The 21,655-nt window shown below is 42.5% G+C and overlaps 1 protein-coding gene across 2 annotated transcripts in view; it reads left to right on the top strand.

Annotated features, from left to right (window-relative positions):
- The window catches only part of LOC126192086 (mucin-5AC), a 623,139-nt gene that overhangs the window by 512,236 nt on the left and 89,248 nt on the right, over positions 1–21,655 (top strand). For both annotated transcript variants that reach the window (XM_049932578.1, XM_049932577.1), the window contains exon 4: positions 17,718–17,896. In XM_049932578.1, the coding sequence (XP_049788535.1) occupies positions 17,718–17,896 (179 nt within the window). The remainder of the gene's footprint in view (positions 1–17,717; positions 17,897–21,655) is intronic.

Below are 21,655 nucleotides of genomic sequence, written 5' to 3' on the forward strand. Positions count from 1 at the left end.
CTTAACGTGAACTCTGGCTAGGGTTGCCATCCATCCCAATATATCGTTATGGATCTTGTCCAGACACCCCAACAAGACTGAATTTTGTCCAGATTTTGCAAAATACTGTTACGAGCTTGTCTCAGTTACTGAAGTAACACCATCTGTCAGTGCAACATATAAATGCAGCCTCAGATAGTTTTATTCATGTCAATAAGTTCATGTTGATAAGGTCGTCTCACAGATGGCGCTGCATTTGCATATGCTGTAGCGACGATGCAAGCTCCTTGTAGATATAGCGCCGTGATTCAAGAAAATACCACACTTCTCAGGTAGTACGGGGCCTGGAACTAATTAAGTAGCGCCACGCGGAAGAAACGGGCAGTTCCCATCCGACTAGCGATGTGATATGACGATTCCCTCTAAACTTAATACGAACAACGAGGGAAAGTCAGTAACGTTTCAAGTGTTTACGCGGGTACATAGGGCGTGAAGTCTATAGTGAAGTTTATCTCGATGACTTGAAAGTGCTATTGTCGACGCTTTACCAAAAAAAATGGTTCAAATGGCTCTGAGCACTATGGGACTTAACTTCTATGGTCATAAGTCCTCTAGAACTTAGAACTACTTAAACCTAAGTAACCTAAGGACAGCACACAACACCCAGCCATCACGAGGCAGAGAAAATTCCTGACCCCGCCGGGAATCGAACCCGGGAACCCGGGAGTGGGAAGCGGACGCTTTACCCTCTAATAAACTTGTTATCTTAGTTTACTAAAATGCCTAAGGATGGAAAGAGAAAGTGTCGCTTTTCTGATTACTACAGAGAAGAGTAGGTTTTTGTCAAAAAAGGACGTAAAGATCAAGAAGAGTTGTTTGAGATTTGTAGTTGTTGAAGCTCAGTAACTCATGGAGGTAAGGCAAACGTGCGGCATCAAATTTCTACGAAGAACTAACAGCAACCTTACAAAGTTGTCAAGCATCATCAGTCCTCCACTTCTGAATGCTGCAAAAGCAGCCTACAGCCAGGATTGAAGCTACTGTGATTTTTAAAAATATTCTTGCACCATTCTCCCTGTCCGAATGCGTAAAACAATTGCAAGAAGTTTCGTTTTACGTCCTAGGCAGCACCGACGTATCGAACCACAAGGCTGAAACGGCCTTTTCTTTTGTTGTTCAATAGTTTACTGAAACTGATGGAACCCAACAGATACTGTCAACGTTTGATTCGCTGCATAACGATTCATCGGAGACAATTGCAAAGTTTTGTCTAGACACCGTAAGACAACTGCAAATTCCATTAGATAAATTAATCGCTTTTTGTGGAGACAGTAACAATATCAACTTCGAAGGGCTTCATCGACACGGCAAGCGGAAAGGGTTTCATCAAATTAAATAACTAGGAAAAAATGTAGGGAGAATTGGATGCCCTGCCCGTATTTTCCACAATACTCTATCAAGCGCTGCTGGAGTCGTTAACTGTCGACATTGATATAATTGTCGTGAAAATATTTAATTATTTTTGAATATACACGGTAAGGACAGAGAAGCTAAAAGAGTTCTGCGTATATGTTGATTTCAGTCATCAGGCTCTTCTGTCTCACTCAAAAACAAGATGGCTGTCGTTAATGTCTGCTATTGAGAGAACTCTTAAGCTTTGGATTTCATTAAACAATTTTTTGACGCCAAAGAGAGGCCACCTAAAATTATTTCAGATTTTTTCAGTAATCTGATCAGTGAAATTTACTTCAAATTTCTGCAGTCAAACTGGACTCCTTTTTGAGAAGAATGAAGTCTCGATAATTGAAGTAAGAAAACAGTAACCAACACTCAAAGATGTCTGACTGAAAGAAAAAAAGCACTCCGTCTTCAGGCCACAAGTGGCCCATCGGGACCATCCGACCGCCGTGTCATCCTCAGTTGAGGATGAGGATGGGAGGGGTGTGTGGTCAGCACACCGCTCTCCCGGTCGTTATGATGGTTTTCTTTGACCGGCGCCGCTACTATTCGGTCGAGTAGCTTCTCAATTGGCATCACGAGGCTGAGTGCACCCCGAAAAATGGCAACAGCGCATGGCGGCTGGATGGTCACCCATCCAAGTGACGGCCACGCCCGACAGCGCTTAACTTCGGTGATCTCACGGGAACCGGTGTATCCACTGCGGCAAGACCGTTGCCCTCTGTCTGAAAGAAAGGCTGCAAATTTTATTGGCATGCAAACCAAGCTGAATCTGAACAAATTAAAGAATGACAACCCTAACGAAAGATGTAATTAATTTGATTTCGAAATGTTAGAAAAAGACAATGGTTTCTGTCTCATAGCATTTGATTACATAAAGAAGTGGGCTGTTTCTTTCAATAAAGATCAAATATATGGCTAGAAGACGTTATCTGAAACCTCAGATTTTGTGGCAATTGGAAACACTATTATATACCTGCCTAATAATGTTGTAAAGATTTCAGCTGACAGTTGTTCTTAGGAAGATGAATCTGAAGAGCTTTTTTTTTAGAAACTAAGCGTGACTCAGAAGACTGGAATTCTAAACACCTGGGGAAGAAAGGTGGATTTACTTTCTTAAGAAAACCGAAAATCCTGAACGCAAATCCTAACTGCTAAAATTATGCGGGTATTTGTTTTCTATTCGCTCACACAACGCCAAGTGGAATGAGTATTTTCGCTTATGTTGACCCAGTGGACTGGCGAAAGAAATCGACTGCTGCCAGAGACTGTGGAATTAATCTTACGGTGCCAGTTTAAGTACAAGCTGACTTGCATGGAGTTCTATTAACACGTAAACTGGAAAAATGACTTGCTTAAAAGGTGAAATATTCCGAAAACTATGGTGTACCGACTATTTCTGCTGCAACAAGTTTCATGTAATTGTGTTCTGAATAAAAAGTAATTATATTAAATAATTTATTTCATTTCTACTCCCCTATCTCAGTGTCCCGACGAGGTCCGAGCTAGATAGGAACTGTGACGGAAACTACAGAAGTTGTTTGGGTAATCGCTACAGGAGAGGAACACTTAAACTGCTCCACGTTTCTCGACGGAGGTCAGGAAACTAACGATTATATCGCCACGGGGCATTTGCCGCCACCCTCCCCTATCCAGAATCTGGAACACCGAGTTTTTATTCATGTATTAGTGAATATCTAACAATTATCTGGGATATAACAAGGTTTTTGTGTCACAAAAAATTTGGTGGTGATATTCTTAGGACACCAGCCTGAATCACTGACTTCGCACGGGAATGAGATTAGCGGTTGTACGGAACCAGGGCGGAAGTTATCTAATGCACACCAGTCGTGTTAGAAATACGTGCCCTCATTTATGTACCCACACGCCCTCTACATCCATATATACTCCAGCTTCCATGTCATATAGACACTTTGTCATGTTTGATAATTTTAGTAGTTGTAAAGCTCTGGTTTTTTGTGTCACTCATTTTAAATGGAGAGCAGTCTGTAGTCTTGCCTGGATGGTTTAATGTTCTTTATGTTCTTACTTTGATGTAAGTGAAAAGGGTGTGGTTTTTAGTGTGGAGCAAATAGCTAATTTAAACTGAATTTCTGAAGACTAATACCGTTTATGTTTGGAAAAGTTCACCGTACTTTGTATTTTAGATATGGACCCAACGTGATGGTCATTTGTCTTGCAGTTCATTGTTAAAGGTTGGCCATGTGATTCTTTTGCTAGTCTTGCTAGGAATGTCTCATACAGAAGCACATTCAGCTCACGCCATTCATGTGCCGACGACTTATGCGGGAGATAGGCAGAATAAGTGTAACTTTGACCTCGATTTTTTCAATTACTATGGAGTGTCTAGCAAAATGCCGAAATACGTGTCTGTTTATTTTCAACATAGAACGTCATTCGAAAACTTTATCGAAATCAGTGACCCCCACGACAGGCTCTATTCTGGTAAGTGTAAGACTGCCGCGGTGGGATGTGGCACAGGCGTCAGGTACTGGATTCTAATTCGGGATGTCGGAGGTTCAAATTCCCTTACAATCATACAGGTTTCGGTTTTCTGTGATTTCCCAATCTTCAGTCTCTAACGACGTCGTCGTTGACGCAACGTTAAGCCCTAACTCACCTCACTTCTTTCATTTGCGTGCGTTTTTTTACGTATGGAAACAGCAGCTGTCAGTATGCATTCACGTTTCATTTACATACGCATCTTGCCGCTTAACTCTTCTTCATATTAAAAATTGAGTATAATTGAACTTCAGATGTTGTCAAGATATTTAAACACCCACCAAAAGGCCACAAGTACAAAGAGAGATTTTTATGTTACAAATTATCGAAAAGTCCACCGTTTAAACTCTTGGCTTTTTAATAGTTGACTGTGAATCCTATTCATCTTCTTGCACCTTAATTTGAAATGAGATGTTTAGGTAAATGACGTGTTCAGTTGATGGAGCACAGGTAAAAGAAAGGGGGGGGGGGCGTGCGTGTCCTTGTTGAAGGAATCAGTCCAGCATTTGGCTGAATGGATTTAGGAAAGCCAGTATGAAGATAGGAGGTTGAGTCCACTACGTTATCCAAAGAGTCATCTTAAAAAAAATGGCTCTGAGCACTATGGGACTCAACTGCTGTGGTTATCAGTCCCCTAGAACTTAGAACTACTTAAACCTAACTAACCTAAGGACATCACACACATCCACGCCCGAGGCAGGATTCGAACCTGCGACCGTAGCAGTCGCACGGTTCCGGACTGCGCGCCTAGAACCGCGAGACCACCGCGGCCGGCAGAGTCATCTTACTATCAAGACAACACGACGGAACTGCATTACGTACACATTGCGTCAGTAGACTATGATAGTTGAACTATGCTATTAAAAAAAAAAAATTAACGTTGTTGGCTCCCGTATGTCACGTAGTGGAATATCATGAATACAGAAATAACGCTAGAAAGAGCAAATAAAAACATTGGCTTTTGAAATAATAAAAGGATCTACTTCTGTCTTAACGGCTGTTCAATATGTAATGCAGATAAATATGGGTTGAAGTGAGGGGGCAAACGCGACATTAGTCAGGCTACCAGGCTAACGGGAGAGTTATAGAATGTGATGCCTCTTCGTGATACTCGGGTTATTGGTAACTTTGAACACTTTTCTGAGTTTGCACAGATGTGTAAATAATTACACGTTTTCGGCTGCTGCGCAAGTCCCGTGGATAGTTTTGCAAACGTTAGAGTTTCGTCTCGTTGTCCATCAGGAAATAGAACAACATCGAGTTTCATCTGATTCTTCCATTTTCAGGGACTGAGGTGATTAAATGGGCTCTTGCAGAAATGTTACAACTGGTAGAATCGAGAGCTATTGATCAGCACCAAACAGCATCACCTTCTGTTAGAATTAACTGCAAAGCATAAAGCTAGTAGGAGGTTGTGTTTAATAAACGAAACTGATTTGTTTGGGTTGACTGAAGGCAATAAACAAAATTTGTTTCAGTGGAAACTTAAAATGTGGTGTTGGTTTATATTTTTACTTGTTGACTTTGAATTGCTTCACAGGTTATATTGCGCAGACTATTGGTGTAACGGCACTAATTATTGATTTGGAAGAAGTGACAAGTTTAATCCTGTATCGTGGATGAAAGCGACGCAGGCGAGCCTTATATAGACTGATTTCAATAATGTAGAGAATGAATCCATATCCGCCAGTAAACTTTCCTTGCTAAAACTTCTCAGCAATGCGTCACGTAGTGTGTGTGTGTGTGTGTGTGTGTGTGTGTGTCGCGCCTTGAACATTCGTATTCTGTCCCAAACTGGGGGTGCTACCTTGCGCGATCCCACGGAAGCTCAGATAACTAGACGAAGGAAACGGTACAAGGGATGAGCAAACCGACTTGGTATTCTGATTTGAAACTGTGATCATCGTTGTCAGAAAAAAAACCGGACTGTGTATATCCCTAATTACACCCACTAAAATGTAAAGAGTATACTAAGTATTCTTGATATTAAAGGAATCTAGTAGCGACTTGCTGGGCAGTATCGGGCCAGTGATGATAAAGGGCAGTCTGTTTCTTACGACGAGGAATGTTAGTCACTGGCTAAAACCCAAGAACAAAGAGAGCCCATTCGCTACTGATGTGTCAGCTGGTACGTAAATTACACCGTTAACATACACCGTAGAACAGCCGCGACGGTGCGTTGTTATCTGGGGGCGTTTTCCTTTTTTTCTGCCCCCCAGTGCTTCCTGTGTGATACGGCGGGCAGTGGGGATATATGTACGGGAGGCTCGAATAACGGGCCGCCAGTGTACAGTGCCAGCTCAATGGCTACGGTAGGAACAGTCAGTAGACGGTGAACGCTCAGTCCAGTTACTCGTAACTTGGTACAGCCGCGTCCGGGCGAGCTGGCTGCTGGAGGCCACAGGTCACTCCCAGGGCCACGTGACTCTTCCGTCCGTCTCCGCTTACAATTCTTTTTCTCCGAAAGAATAACTCGTGTCTCACTGCAGCCGGAACGTTGTGTTCTTGACAGAAATTTGTGCTCATGCGTCGCTGGCTTCCGTTAAACAATAATTGACAGACGTTGTGGGACGACGAGAAGCATTGTCATTTGTTCTCACGTAAGTACTTTTCGTTACTAGAAGGGGAAAAAAATAGTTGTCACAGACGAAGTAGATGTATAACCTCTCGTCACTTTTCAGCTGTCTCATATCAAGTGGCAAGCTACGGATATCTGTTGCTAATGGAAATCAGTTTAATCACCGTGTTTTAATTTTTGTTATCATCGTATCATATGGAGTTACGTATCGTCCACCGTAAATTTAGGTCTCATAAGTAAAGTTATCAGTGAGTGTGAATAATAGTCCTACGTGCGTTTCTTGGTGCTTTTTTTTTAAATAATGGACGTGCTGCAAATTCCAATAGCTACTTAGTGTGTACCAAATGTCTCCAGTTGTAAAGGACTGAAAATTAGGGTTTAACATCCCATCGATGATAACGCCGTCGTAAGAAACGAGCTCTGACTGGGGAATGCTGGGGCAGGCTATTGGCCGTGATCTCTTCAGAGGCACCGTCCTGCCATTTGCCTTAAGCAGCTTAAGGAAACCGCACTCTGGACTTGGATTTGAACCGTCGTGCCCCCCCCCCCCCTACCCCCCCCCCTCTCTCTCTCTCTCTCTCTCTCTCTCTCTCTCTCTCTCTCTCTCTCTCCTCCTCCTCCTCGTCCTCCTCCTCTCGCCAACCCTCCCACCCCCGCCGTCAATACCAGTACTTGCCCTGGTCTCCTGGCATCCGCCTAAGTGTAGAGAATATGGCAGTGACAAATTCCGTCTGAATAAAGTTATTTTTATTTGATAGATAAATCGCCAACGTTACTTCAGTCATTTGCACTGATTAGACCACAGACATACCTGTGCGTAACTCTTGAGTACGTGTATTGGATAATGAAGCTTCAACGTTTGTTAAATTAAACATTATTAATTCTAACAGATGATTTAAATTTAAAATGTGGTGCCATAAATTGTGGCTCGGTCGTGGTGGTAAGTTCCTATGGGACCAAACTGCTGAGGCCGTCGGTCCCTAGGCTTACACATTACTTAATCTAACTTAAACTAACTGAACGCTAAGGACAAAACACACACACACACACACACACACACACACACACACACACACACACACACACGCACGCGCGCACGAGGGAGGACTCGAAACTCCGCGGGGGGGGGGGGGGGGGGAGCCGCGCGAACCGTGACAAGGCACCCAAGACCACGTGGCTACCCCGCGCGGCTTTCTGGATCGGTTTTACGCATAACTCTATAAATATATTCATGTTAACGTGGTGCATTCAGTTTTCCCCTAATGGAATGCGCAACTCGGACTGTGACTCCATTAGACACTGGAAGCGTAAGAAAGGGGGCTTACCCAAGACTGGAGAACAGTCGTCCGCAGATTACCGGGATGGGCCTAACAGGCTTGTTCCAGACATATCTGATTTACATTGTAAAAAATTGTCACTGGTGAATTAGCAAACGTTTGCAGTTCATGAGGAGTTATTGAATCAGTCTTACAGTTCTAGCTGGTATGCTGAGGGATGCTTTACGCTAACGAATGAGCCCATGAACGTCATCTATCAGCAGCCACTTATAACGTTCTGGGTGAGTGTATTGCCATCAACGTGTACGCAGTTTCGTCATTCCAGCGACCTTCGTATATGCTTGGAGCGTTCAGTTGCTCAGTTCCTGCGTTATTTTATAGGGCCTTGAAGTGGTATTAGGAATCCGGGAGTGGCAATCCGGCATTTTTACCCATAGCGAGGAGGTGGTTTTAGATAATGCAACTGCTCACATATTGCTGTGGAACATTGAACTGGCGTGTCGTTTTTTGCAGTCTTGTCAATCTTCTGTAACAACAGCAGCTATTAAATAAAAACTTTTGGTCGCGGCAGTGGTCCTTGCAGCAGCAATATTTTACGAATTAACGTTCTCACAGATTATCATTCACGTAGTGGCACGACACAGGCTCAATGCCTATAAGACTTAAGAAATGTAATTCGTGACGTATCTACTACCAGCTATACATTTATTGTTCAAGGGCCGACGAGATCACGGTTACATCAGATTAGATATGCGATTTGTTCCATAGGTCCATAGTGAGAAGATCCGTAGATAAGTAGAACATATCATAAAACAAGAATATATAATTCGAATATCCAAAAGTTGAGATGCTAATCTACGTTTCACAAATCGTTAGTGAGCTGGTCCTCATGGTGTGTAGTAAATCATCACTTCTTTCCATTGAAGAGATGACAACAGATTGCTGACAAAACATGTAAATTTATAATACACAGAGGTGGTTTATGATAATTGTTAGGCTATTGTAATCGCACGTCAGCAAACAGAAACTCTGTTTACACCTCATTCACATTTATCGTATTATTGCACTGAAGGTGTACATAAATCAGATTTTATGTAACGTACACATTACTTGACAGTATTAATAATTTATAAATGAGTTGGTTCTACTAATAAATTCATCAGTGGCATAGGAGGAGGTGGACACCAATAAATCCTTTAGCCAATTCCGCCGCCGCCCCCCCCCCCCCCTCCCTCCCCAAATTGAACTTTGTTAGTAGCTAAACCTGTAACGACTTCTGGCAGAGTGTTGAAAGTATGGATACCTTTCTGGATCGAAGTAAGTGACTTTAAATCTTTTCGAAGACTGTTTCTTGTGTTGATTCCGTAACTGCCCCGAAACAGTCATTAGCATCCCCATTCGCTTGAATAGTGGGCGGGCCTCGGCAGGAGGTTCTTCAGTTTCTACCACAGATATTCCATATTACACTCTACTCGACTGGCACGACTTTGAATTGGTTTGGTGAGTTACCCCAAAAAATTATCGCAGGATATGTTACACCGGAACTACTGCGTTCGACTTGGTAAAAATAATGTGATCTCTCTCTCTCTCTCTCTCTCTCTCTCGCATTGCTGTCTCTAGATCACGGGGTCCCGGGTTCGGGATTTTTTCTGCCCGGGGACTGGGTGTTTGTGTTGTCCTCATCATTTCACCACCATCATCATTCGTGACAGTATCTCGATTGGATTGCATTAAAAATTGGACTGAGTAAAAATTGGGACTTTGTACGGGCGCTGATGACCGAGCAGTTGAGCGCCCTACAATCCAGTCATCATCTCCTTCTCTGTCTCTGTCTCTGTCTGCTGTTCTTAACTCAGATGCTGACGAGTACTTGGCCAGTAAAAAGTATTGCTGATTCATTGTTGATGTCTGCTTTGTAATAGCCAGGAATTGAATTTTGCGCTACGAGAACCAAACATACGGCGGTGACGACAGCCGCCGGCAGTGGCAGCTCTCGCGTCACCGCGTGGGCGGGGACTGGCGGCCGCGCGCTCAGCAGCTGCAGCCGCGTCACAGCGCGCCAATTGTGTTAACGGCGCGGCGCCGCAGACTGCCAGCCACGCCCACTCAGTGTTCGCCCCTGACCTCCCGCGGACGATGCTTTCTCACGGTCAGCTCCGACTACAACCATATGCGTCCGCAGAACTGTGTCTAGAGGGGTGCAAAGGTCTAAAATTGCCAAACAAGCTTGACGTAGACAGCAATTGGCTAAATGAGCAGTATAGCGGAACCGTGGGAAATCAGTTGTAGAAATAAACGTGCGGACTGAAACGACGAATGAAAATTTGTACCAAGGCCGGGATTCGTACCCAAATCTCTTGCTCACTTGGCAGACGCGCTAACCGCTACGCCACCTCCGCAAAGTGGACTAACACAACTGCACGGACTACAACTCAATCCAAATTCCCATTCACACCTCAGTCCACTTGGTATTCCCATAAAGTCGAACAGCATTGCAGTGGCTCTTCTACTGTGTTGGGGTAGCACCATAGCATCAAACGAAACCTGGGATCCTGCCTGAAATTCACTCTGCCAGAGTGGCGTAGAGGTTAGCGCATCTGCCTAGTGAGGAGGAGACTCGGATTCGAGTGCCGACCGTGATACAAATTTTTGCTGCAGTCTGCATATATACATCATAGATGTTTGATACTTGAAAAGGTCTCTAGGACTATACAGTTTCATTTGATTAAAACATCTAGAACTGTATGAGCATTCTGTAATAAATAACTCCGCGCTGTAGATTCCAGGAGGGGGCTGGCGGGGGTGAGAGCAAATGCCCTCTTTCGCCACCGCTTCTTCCTTGCAAACGAGCCTTGTGTAAATATTGTAGGTGTTGGACAGAAAGCGAAATATGAGTGTGTGGCTGACATTTTTGTGAAACAAGTGTTATTTATTCATTTGCTGTTTTATTTAGACCCACCAGATGCGAGGCTTCAGGCTCTGGGAGGCATAATGCCAACGACTCAGTGTTTTTCGCTTATCTTCAGCACTATTCTTGGACATACTTAGATGACAGATGTTGCTCTAGTATGATATGCTTCTGAAGCATTTCTGAGACATCGAAGTTCAAAGTTGTGCCAGCCTCTTGAATTCAGCAAGAGAGCGCCAGCCGTCGAGCAACTGTATTAGTGCAACCGGATAAAGCGGCAGATTACAATCCTGCACGTTCTGCGTCCTGGTCTCGTAGTTTTTTCGTGACTTAACCACCAAACGCTTGTGTCGCTACAGAGGAACATATTTCTTCGGAAACGAAAGGGAATGGTGGTTGTGGTGGTGGTCATCATCATCATCATCATCAACATCATCATCATCATCATCATCATCGTAGTCGTACATTCGTGGTAAGGTATAATCAGGATTCTTGTTGAAATGTGTTTATCGCTATATCTGTGTGTGTGTGTCGCAGTGAATTGGTGCCGAACTACATTCGTGTACAGTGTGCACTATATTGGTATTGATTTTTGAACATAAATAATTATCAGCAATTCTGCTATTTGCAGACTGGATCAGTGTTGTCTGCATTCCTACCTGCTGTGTTACGGACCGCATCATTTCGATACCAGAAGTAACTGAGCTGTTAGTCCACACCACAGGACGCTCTTTCGTTTATGCACACTGTAAAGATACGTTTACTTCGTTTTTGAAATGCAGCCACGACTAGTTCCTTTAACGGCGATTATCAGTACAGGAGGATTTGGCGAAAGATTAGAAAAATAAATCAAATATCGCTTGCGCTAATGCCGCGGCTCGGCGGTTGGTTCGTCGACAGGGTCACAAGTCTTTGAACCTAGATTCCTTCAACACCCTTTAGAAGCGTGTGATACTACATCATGGCACGATCGCGAGAAGTTCGTTGAGAGATAAAATTGTCTAGAATGGTGTTTCTCCTACCGGCTTGTACCATTCTCATCGCACATTATCGGGGGTCTTATTTCTGGAGAACTCACGCTAACCGTCTGGTCCACATCCGTTACGTCAGCTATTAATAGCTAACAGAAAAGGTGCGTAGGGTATTTTTAGACCATATATGACATAAAATGTGCTATCGCACCTCTAATGTATCAAAAGCTCCTTTTCTGTACCATAAAGATGACCACTTTACTGACACGTTTCTCAGTTTACAGCGTTGCATATGATGACTTTTGCGCACGCCCGTTTCAAACTAAGCACAACACCATATTAAAAATATTGCATAGTAAAAACAGACATGCGGTGTTTTTCTCCTCTACTCTTCGTGCTTAGCCGGCCGCGGTGGCCGTGCGGTTCTAGGCACTTCAGTCCGGAACCGCGTGACTGCTACGGCCGCAGGTTCGAATCCTGCCTCGGGCATGGATGTGTGTGATGTCCTTAGGTTAGTTAGGTTTAAGTAGTTCTAAGTTCTAGGGGACTGATCACCTCAGATGTTGAGTCCCATAGTGCTCAGAGCCATTTGAACCATTTCTTCGTGCTTAGGTATCTCACTTTCCACTAGCTTCGAGAATGTCATCTTCGCATAGACAGATAAAGCATGATTCATCATCCGACTGAATTAGGACCTTATTCAGCGTACAGAAAGCCTCTCTTCCCGCGCTCTTTCCGTAAATTGTATTGATAAAAAAAAGTCGTCTACAAGTTATTTCAGTGTTTCGCGGATTATAGAGCTAGTATTTGTGTGTCATGTTACCTGCTATAATTCACGTCATAAATGACAGTTTTATTTGCTAGGTTTCTCACATCCTTTTTAGATACATTAAAGAATGAAAATTAAGAATGATAACGTAAAACGTTTAGTGCCCAACATTTATTGAGTCCTTTGCAGGTCTGCTTGAACCGACTGGCGGCGCACGTTTACATTTGTTTCGTGCCCCAGAGAATTTTCAGATCCGTAGGAGCTGAGATTGTGATGACGGGCGCGTCGTTTCAAAAACTATAATGAGTCCAGAAATCGTCTTGCACACAGTAGTAACAACCGGACTTGGGCACTGTAACCTCTCGAATTTCAGAGTGTCCAGAAAGCAAGCCGAGGCGGAGGGTAGAGCAGATTTGTGGGGAAGGGGGAGAGATGGGGGGGGTGGCTGCTGTAGTATTTTGATACCGAGATCCTCTGCCCCATCGTAATCTGGTACTTTCTCAAAGATATCCCCGTTCGCACAGTGGGGAAGGGCTGCAACGGTGTCCCCCTGCAAGGCGCTCAGTGCCAGGTACGGAGGCTGCGCAGGTTGCCGCTATCTTACCTTGAAGGCGCAGCCTTCTCCTTCCAGGTAGTGACGTAATTCGCGCGCACACTCCATCACTACGCCGTCTTGCTTGTTCTTTGCTTTACGTGCGTGTACTGTTTCAACAGAAGATGGAACAAATATGCGGAATCTCCTGTAAACATAGGTGAGTCCTTAACATATGACGTTAGCCCACTGCTGACTGAAGACAAGAGATGGAGCAGAGATTTCCTGGAAGAGACACGGTTGCCTGAAGGTCACACTTCCATTCATTCATCCATTCATCGCTTGAACAGATCGTCTTTTACTTAGATATGCTGTCTTTCGCTAACCGTGTTGTATGGACAAGTAAATTATTTTTGAAAACCACTGGACCGTAAATAGACGTAATTGTTAAATCGTATTATAGTTCTTTGCTGTTACCGATTTCGAACAGTTTATCTTCATAAATTTAGTGGCTGGTTTCACTATTTACTATCCATGCTCATTCACCATATTGATTTTTATTTCTTAGACTTTCCGATAAGATTACACTGTCGTTAAGTAACCTGTCGTTTCAGTATCGTAAGTACCAGTATTGATCTACGACCAGACACGTCACAATCCTGTAATGCATCCGACTTAAACCAACCATAGGACAGCAGTTAATTCTGGAAAACTCCTTCAGTCAGTTGTAAATATTTATAATAAATAAACATGGGCTCCTGTGATAACCAGGTAAAATTTACAAAATTCGCAATTAATCATGCAAAGCATTTCTTTCCGTCTTGTTCCCAGACGAACTGCTGAGCACTATTTGCAATTATTTCGTTACAGCACGGGAAATATGTACAGAAACGGAATACACAGATAGTTATCCGGAGCAAGGAAAAATAAATCTGGACATATGAATAGGGTTTTTGTTTCTATTTTTCTTCGGCAATCTGTGGCTGAATGGCGTTCCTGTCGATGTCACTTTACGTAAGGGGGGAAAATAGTGTGCACCAACTTACCCGGGAATCGAGTAAACTATCTTCTGTGTGAATTAATGTTTTAACTATTTGTGATGTGACCCTGAGATGGAGATAGGGAACCAGGCTGTCACTCACAGATACGAGTGTGGTAAATCGCCTAAAAAGGACGTTAAGGTTGACTGGTGTATCAGGCTGGACACTCGTTGATCTGTCGTATTAACTGGATTCGTATTTGATTTGTGATTAATGTACCCGCTCGCCCCCCCCCCCTTCTCTCTCTCTCTCTCTCACTCTCTTTCTGTTATTTTATTAGTGACAACCTCTGTGTTGAAGAAAAAAAAGAGGATAAGATTTTTCGAAGTTTCAAGTCAGTGCATTGTCGTCAAATCTTGTACTGACGGCCAACATAATGGAGCACGTGACGGGAAAGGCGCCAATGCATTTGATCGCAGTCGCATTGTGGGTGCCGACCTAAGGAGCACCTCATCTCCAAGCCCTGCCCATGATGTCAAGGCCGTACCGTGAGTATTGCGATTTGGAGACAATTGCTGGCGTCAAAGGCAACTGCCGTAGGCAACAAGGTGTTCATGGCAGTGGTCGACTATTGCGGAGTGTAACTGTGAATAGACGCGGTGCATTCCAGCAAATGCTTTGGCATTTCAATCCTGGACGACAACTGGTGACGATCCGTACCATCCGGAACTACTCCTTCGTATGGGATACAGAAATTATTATCCCACACGCCAACTTCTGTTCACAGCTCTCGTCGAGGAAGACTGTCAATGGTCTATAGAAGCGTGGAAAAAGGTAACCTGGACTGAGGACGACGACATGAAGCGGTGGACCCTACTTACAAATACTCACTGTTGAGACTAGTGGTGACGATGTTTTCGTGTGGGAGATATTTACATTACGTGATAGGGAGCCCTGATAAAGCCCATTGTCTCTCACCGGCGAATGATACAGGAACCTATGCATATGTAAATTAATCCTGACATTATTTCAGATTAGCACTGCTTGTTGTCATCTGCCCATGAAAGGAAATATTAAAGAAGAACACTATTAAACACTTCGTATTATGTATTTTGCAGATGAATACGACCGTAATTGTCTGTGAGAACAGTGCTGAATAAAATCCATCTTGAGTCACCTACTGGTATTTCCAAACGACTGGATTTGGAAATTATTATAATTAATCCTTAATTGTATTATAAATCTCTGCAGTCGTAACATTTATGTAAAGCCACCACCGCAACATGACACATGTAGAGACCATTATTCCTGTCACCACATCAGAGGTCTTCGATCTGAAGGTTCAAGAAAAATGTATTAACTCTTTCGAAGTGCTTCGACTATGAACTTCTTGAGATCGGATGCTACCATATTTGCATAGGTCTGTTTCGCGCTAACTTATTCCCGTATTGCTTGACCGAAGGCAGCGGGTTGGCCTTAGTGCGCTTTGAAACAGTTTTTGTTCTTCTTGTGAGAAACGTAAATTCCCAACGTCCCTGTGAATTGCAACGTCCACAACTTAGGGGATTTAAAAACGCACGGGTCTACTATAAACAGTGTTTTTGAGGTTCCAAAACGGACAACAGAATGGAGGTATAACTTGGCACTTTGGGTGAGGAGTACCTGTCATTAATAATATTACAGCATACTTTCTCAATTTACTTAATTATTTAGCGTATGTTTTACATGATTTAATATAGTATGTAAAAATAATATGCATAGTACAGATTGATAAAATTTCAGTGTAAATAAAATTTTAAAGTTGAGACCACTAACCCAGCGTAGTAAAGAGTTTGAAGCTTCGGAGAAATAACATGTTTCTCGTGGGTATGCTGTAAGGCAACCGCTGACAGTGTGGTGTACAGTTTCTCAATGTAGCTGTTAAAAGCACGTAGAGTAATGCATGAAAAACAGTAAGTAGACAGGAAAAAATAAAGAACCTGGACTACAACAGTTTTCTTTGTACTTCCAAATTGGAGGTTCAAACTAATTTATCATTTTCCTGTTGTTGACATTTGGTTCCTAGGACAGTGAGAATTGCTGTAGAATGTTATAAATCACAGGCACAAGTAAATTTTTGGAAAACGTCTGTCCGGTAAATATGATCAGTAGAATTCATAAAATAAGATCAGGGCTATTCTTAAAACTGACGTATGTCTACTTGAAAATGCTGAGAAAATGCTCTGCTGTGCTGAATAAACCGTCGTGAGCAACGACGGACCCTCCGTATTAAAGTTAGTGGGGAAATTCTGAGAGATTGTCGAGGTTTACTGTTCTGAGAATGTTGCACAAAAGCTAGTAGACGTTAACCGACTTTCCTGGGAATGTATTTGGCACTCAAATGCATGACCGTCTACTTATGGTCGGCACAGTGTTGTGTACATACATCTGGACAAGCACTGGTTTTATCCTTTTACACCTGCACGTGTACTAACACCATAAAACCCTGGTGCTGGGTAATATTTGCTTCCGTGAACATTGTCTGGCGCACGCAGGTACAGAAAGCGGCAGGTTTTCTATTTCATACAAACCATTGATTGTCACTGGCAAAATTACCTGACAAATAATATGTTTGAGGTCACGTCCGTTTTTTCGTTCTTAAAATCATTTGTTGTAGCCTGATAAATTTCAGCTTTCTGATGCCTCCTGTGAACCGAGCGGTCTAAGGCGCTGCAGTCATGGACTGTGCGGCTGATCCCGGCGGAGGTTCGAGTCCTCCCTCGGGCATGGGTGTGTGTGTTTGTCCTTAGGATAATTTAGGTTAAGTAGTGTGTAAGCTTAGTGACTGATGACCTCAGCAGTCCCATAAGATTTCACACACATTTGAACGTGCCTTTTCAGTTTAGAAATTAATGGATAGGTTATTTTAATCCCTCTTACAGTGGCTGGGTAACCTTTTTTTAATCAGTAATCAAGTCAGCCACGATTATCTGAATAGTAGTTCTACATTTTCGACTAAGTATCTATTTGTCTTGATACCATTTCTCTTGATATGTATATTTTTAAATTGAGATTCGGGTTTTCATTTAAGCAGTGTGCATCCATGTGTAGAGCTGTTACCTCTGGTTCCGTTCAGTATTTTATGTCATGGCTGTATTATTATAGAAAGCGTGAGGGAAGCGCGTGGACTTATAATAAGCAAGTAGCTCTTATTCTGCCAGGGCACTGGAAACAAGTATCATCATGACTTTTCACTTTTGTAAATCTGAAACTTGCATACGACTTATGCAGCCAGCAGTTGAGACGTGTCGTAACGTAATGGCTTGCATAAAAAAAACTTGTCTGTTCTTCTCGCTGTACTCCGGATGCGATTTTGAAGTGAAGTTACAGTTGACGTATCTTGTGTAAACGTTGCAGTGCACTGTGGCAGAATATCTACGGCAATAGATTCGTGTTCTGGGTGATCGTCACTGAGGTTTTCCTCAGTATTTATGGCGATTTATTGAATGATTCCTGCAACAGTATCTGTGTCATTTCCATTTCGCAGCTCTGTCCAAATGAGCCAGCGTAGCTCTAATGAGTTTAGCGACGACCTGTCGCCAAACTCCAGCCTTCAGTCTTCCTCTGATTCCCCATTGATTTCTTGACATTTTCACACTGGGTTACGAAAATTGTCCGCGCGTTCTAGCTCCTGTAAACCTTTGAATACTGAGGTGTAGTAGTGTTGGTGTCGTTGGTACAGAGCGCCTGTGTGATGTTGCAGGCCGTCAAACTGGAGAGTGCGCACCCGAATCGCACGCGCTACCTGGTCGTGGTGTCGTGCACGGGCCGCGGGGACGCCGAGGAGAGCGCGCTGCTTGGCATCGACTGCAACCAAAGGACCACCGTGGGGCTCGTGCTGAAGGTGCTCGCCGACACCAGCATCACGCTCGACGGCGACGGGTGAGTTAGCCCTCTTACTCTTGTCTCGACTACCCGTGGCAAGCGGTTTATTCTCGCACCAAGTTCCGCTTGTCGCTAGTGGTCGTTTTTGATTACACATCAGCGCCAAAACTGCGTGCACTTTGAGAGTTGTCCGCTGTGTGATTTCGCATCTGAACAGTGAAAGTGAAGCTATGAAGGACCATCCTTTTTACGAAAAATGTAGACAAATTGGGTTGGTGTGTAAGTTCGTAGCGTTTTTCCGTATGTTTAATAAACACAACAGATACATGAATAAAACGTTCTCGGTTTTCCAGCCGCGTCAATTCGAATAAAATCCTCGAGCTTTCGATGGCCCCGGCAGTCAGTGAACTCCTGACGACGATGGCGGAGATGGCCATCGAAAGCTCGAGAATTTTATTCGAATTGACGCGGTTGGAAAACCGGGAAAGTTTTATTCATGTATGCCGTCGCGAAAGACTCCGAGAACACAACAGAAACATGTAACAGAGAGCTTAGTCATCAACACTATATTCCCCTTTGCTGTTTACAGCAGTCTACCAACGCTGGAGTAACGATTCCACCACTTCGGAAATCGCGTGGTTTCGAGGCGAACAAGTCATGGAGCCGTGTTCGGATGGCATTTTCATCAGGAAAGGAAGTTCTTTGAAGGTCGCTCGATAGAGAGCGGAAAAGGCGAAAATCTGAGGGCACGAGATCAGGTGAACAACGTGAGTGTCGAACGAATTCCCAACCCAACTCCTGTATACCGTTTTTTGGTCAGTCTAGCAGAGTGCGGACGGACGTTATCGTGGAATATCATCACTTCACGCAGTCTTTCTGGTCGTTGTTCTTGGATTGCGTCTATAAGACGTTTCAGTTGCTGACAATAAATGTCAGCAGCGATGGTTATACCTCAGGGAAGCTATTGAAATATATATATATATATATATATATATATATATATATATATATTGAGCTTTTCCTCATTACAGAGGCTTATCTCCAACATAATAATTTACCTGGAAATGACAATACAAACAATAAACGTTCTTAAACTATACTCTCAAAATATTTCTCCAGGTGTTTCGATCTTGCGTGTCCTCTTCCTCTGCGCCCATTCTCCTCATTGTGTGCTGTACATTTTGGAGCCAGGTGGTCACAGGTCGTCCTCTTCTTCTTCTCCCCTCCGGTTCCCACTCCAGTATCAATTTTGGTATTCTGGCTTCCTCCATTCGTCGTACATGCCCGTACCACTGTAATTTCTTCCTATCCATTACGTCATATATTCTTTCTTTTATTTCCATTCTCCTTATTACTTCGGTGTTCCTTATCTTTTCTTTCCTGGAGATTCTTGCCGATCTTCTCCAAAAGTCCATCTCTAGAGCTTGTAATTTTTTAATGTGCTTCATGTTAATTGTCCAGGTCTCCGTTCCATACAGAACCACACTCTCTAATATGGATTTGTATATTAATTTTTTAGTTCTGCTCATTACATTCCTGCTCCATAAGACTGAGTTAAGCATCCCAATGACCCTCCGTCCGCTACTAATTCTTTTATTGATTTCTGAGTCTGATTTTCCCTCGATTTCTAAAATGGATCCCAAATAACAGAAAGTGTTTATCTTTTTGATTTTCTTTCCTTCAATGTAAAGCTCATCTGAATCATTAGTCAAGTATTCTGTTTTTTGGTAATTAATCTTCAAACCCCAAGTTTTGTATGCTACTGCTAGTTGATTGCACATATAGTTAGCATCCTCCCCATCTTGTGCTACGACTACTTGATCATCAGCAAATAATAAATGATGTAGGTAAACTCCATCTCTTATTTCTAATCCCATACTATTACATTTACGAGACCATGTTCTAAGGCTAATATCTATATAGATTTTAAATAATGATGGTGACATGGGACAGCCCTGTAAAAGGCCTTTGCTTGTTCTAAATTTCTGTGAAAGTTTATTACCAACTTTCACTTGGCAAATGTTATCTTTATACATCTGTCGTATTATTTTAATCAAGGAAGGGTTTATGTTTGCCATATGTAGTGCTCTCCAAAGTAATTTTCTTGGAACAGTATCATACGCTTTTTCTAGATCTATGAAAATTAATCCTATACTTTTTGATTTTTCCCTATGTTTTTCCAAAATCTGTCGTAATGTGAAAATATGGTCTACACATGATCTCCCAGCCGTGAATCCACATTGTTCTTCTTGGGTTCTAAAATTTTTTTCCAGTTTGTTTTTAATTACTTTCGCAAAAATTCTCATTAATGAGTTTGTAACACAAATTCCTCGATAGTTTGAACAAATTTTGCGATCCCCTTTCTTAAATATTGTATTAATGTAACCTAGCTTCATTTCGTTGGGTATTGAATCTCCATGTATCATTTTGTTGAAGAGCTGTGTTATCAGTTTCACAATTTTGTCACCACCATATTTCAGACACTCCAGATTGATATTGCCTGGTCCCGGTGATTTACCATTCTTTCCTGTTCTCAACGCCTGAAGTACTTCACTTTCTAAAATATGGATCTCATCATCTTCATGTCCTTCATCTTCCCCTGTTCCGTCTTCTAGATATTCTTCTCTGTCCTCATTTAATAATTTTTGGAAATACTCTTCCCATTCCTTTTGTGTTATCAGTTGTAGATTAGTTTTGCTTTTTGTATCCTGTCGAAGCCCTTTCAATACTGACCATGCTTCTTTTGCTCTCCCAAATCCTAATTTGCTATTCACCTTGGCACATGTTCTTTCCCATGCTTCATTTTTTGCCATCCTTATTTTTTTCGTCACTTCATTCTTCTTTTCCTTGTATATTGACCTTGTTTCTTCTGATTTATCATTCAACCACTGAAGGAACGCATTTCGTTTTTCTCTAATGAGGACCTCTAGTTCCTCTGACCACCACTCTGCTGCACGGTTGTGGTTGCTATCTTTTTTACCCAACACCTCTGTTGCTATGATTTTCACATTAGCTTTTATATAGTCATATATTTCCTCTGTACTTCCTTCAAATGATTCAACCAGTTTCCTTTCCATCCTGGCCGCAAAGAGTGTTCTGATACTTCCGTCTTGTAGGCTGTCAATATTAAAAGGTAAATTTTCATCTTTCTCAGCCTGGTTCGTTTTATTTATGTTACTTGTATCACTCCTTGCATTCTTCCATGGCCAGAAAGACTTCATTTTAACTAGATAGTGGTCTGATCCACACTGGGCTCCTCTATAAGATCTGACGTCTACTGCCTTGAAACTACTTGTTTGCCTAATGATAATATAATCTATTATAGAACGAAGTTCTTTGGTGTTCTGTTGCCAAGTATATTTATGAATGTCCTTATGTTTGAAAAATGTGTTGGTAATTTTTAGATCAAATTGTTCACAAATTGCAATCAATCGTTCTCCATTGTCATTATATTCGTCCTCTCCATGTTTTCCTACTATTCTACAAGATTCTCTAATTCCTACCCTTCCATTCAGATCTCCCATGATAATCAGTTCCTTTCTTCTTGGGATTTTTTCAATAGTCTCCCTGAGGGTGTCCCAAAATGTATCTTTCTCCTTATCTTTTGTGTCGTTCGTGGGTGCATATACGCCAATAATCACAACTTCCCTAGCAAATAATGTCATTTCAACAGTTATTATACGTTGATTGATGAATGTCCAATTTGTGATTCTTTCTTTCCATGATTTTTTTATCATAATGGAGACTCCTGCTTTGGCTCTTACTGCTTTTGATACCCCACTCCAGATATGTACATAATTATCCAGTTCTTCTTCT

The sequence above is a fragment of the Schistocerca nitens genome, chromosome 1, assembly GCF_023898315.1.
Source record: "Schistocerca nitens isolate TAMUIC-IGC-003100 chromosome 1, iqSchNite1.1, whole genome shotgun sequence".
NCBI lineage: Eukaryota > Metazoa > Arthropoda > Insecta > Orthoptera > Acrididae > Schistocerca > Schistocerca nitens.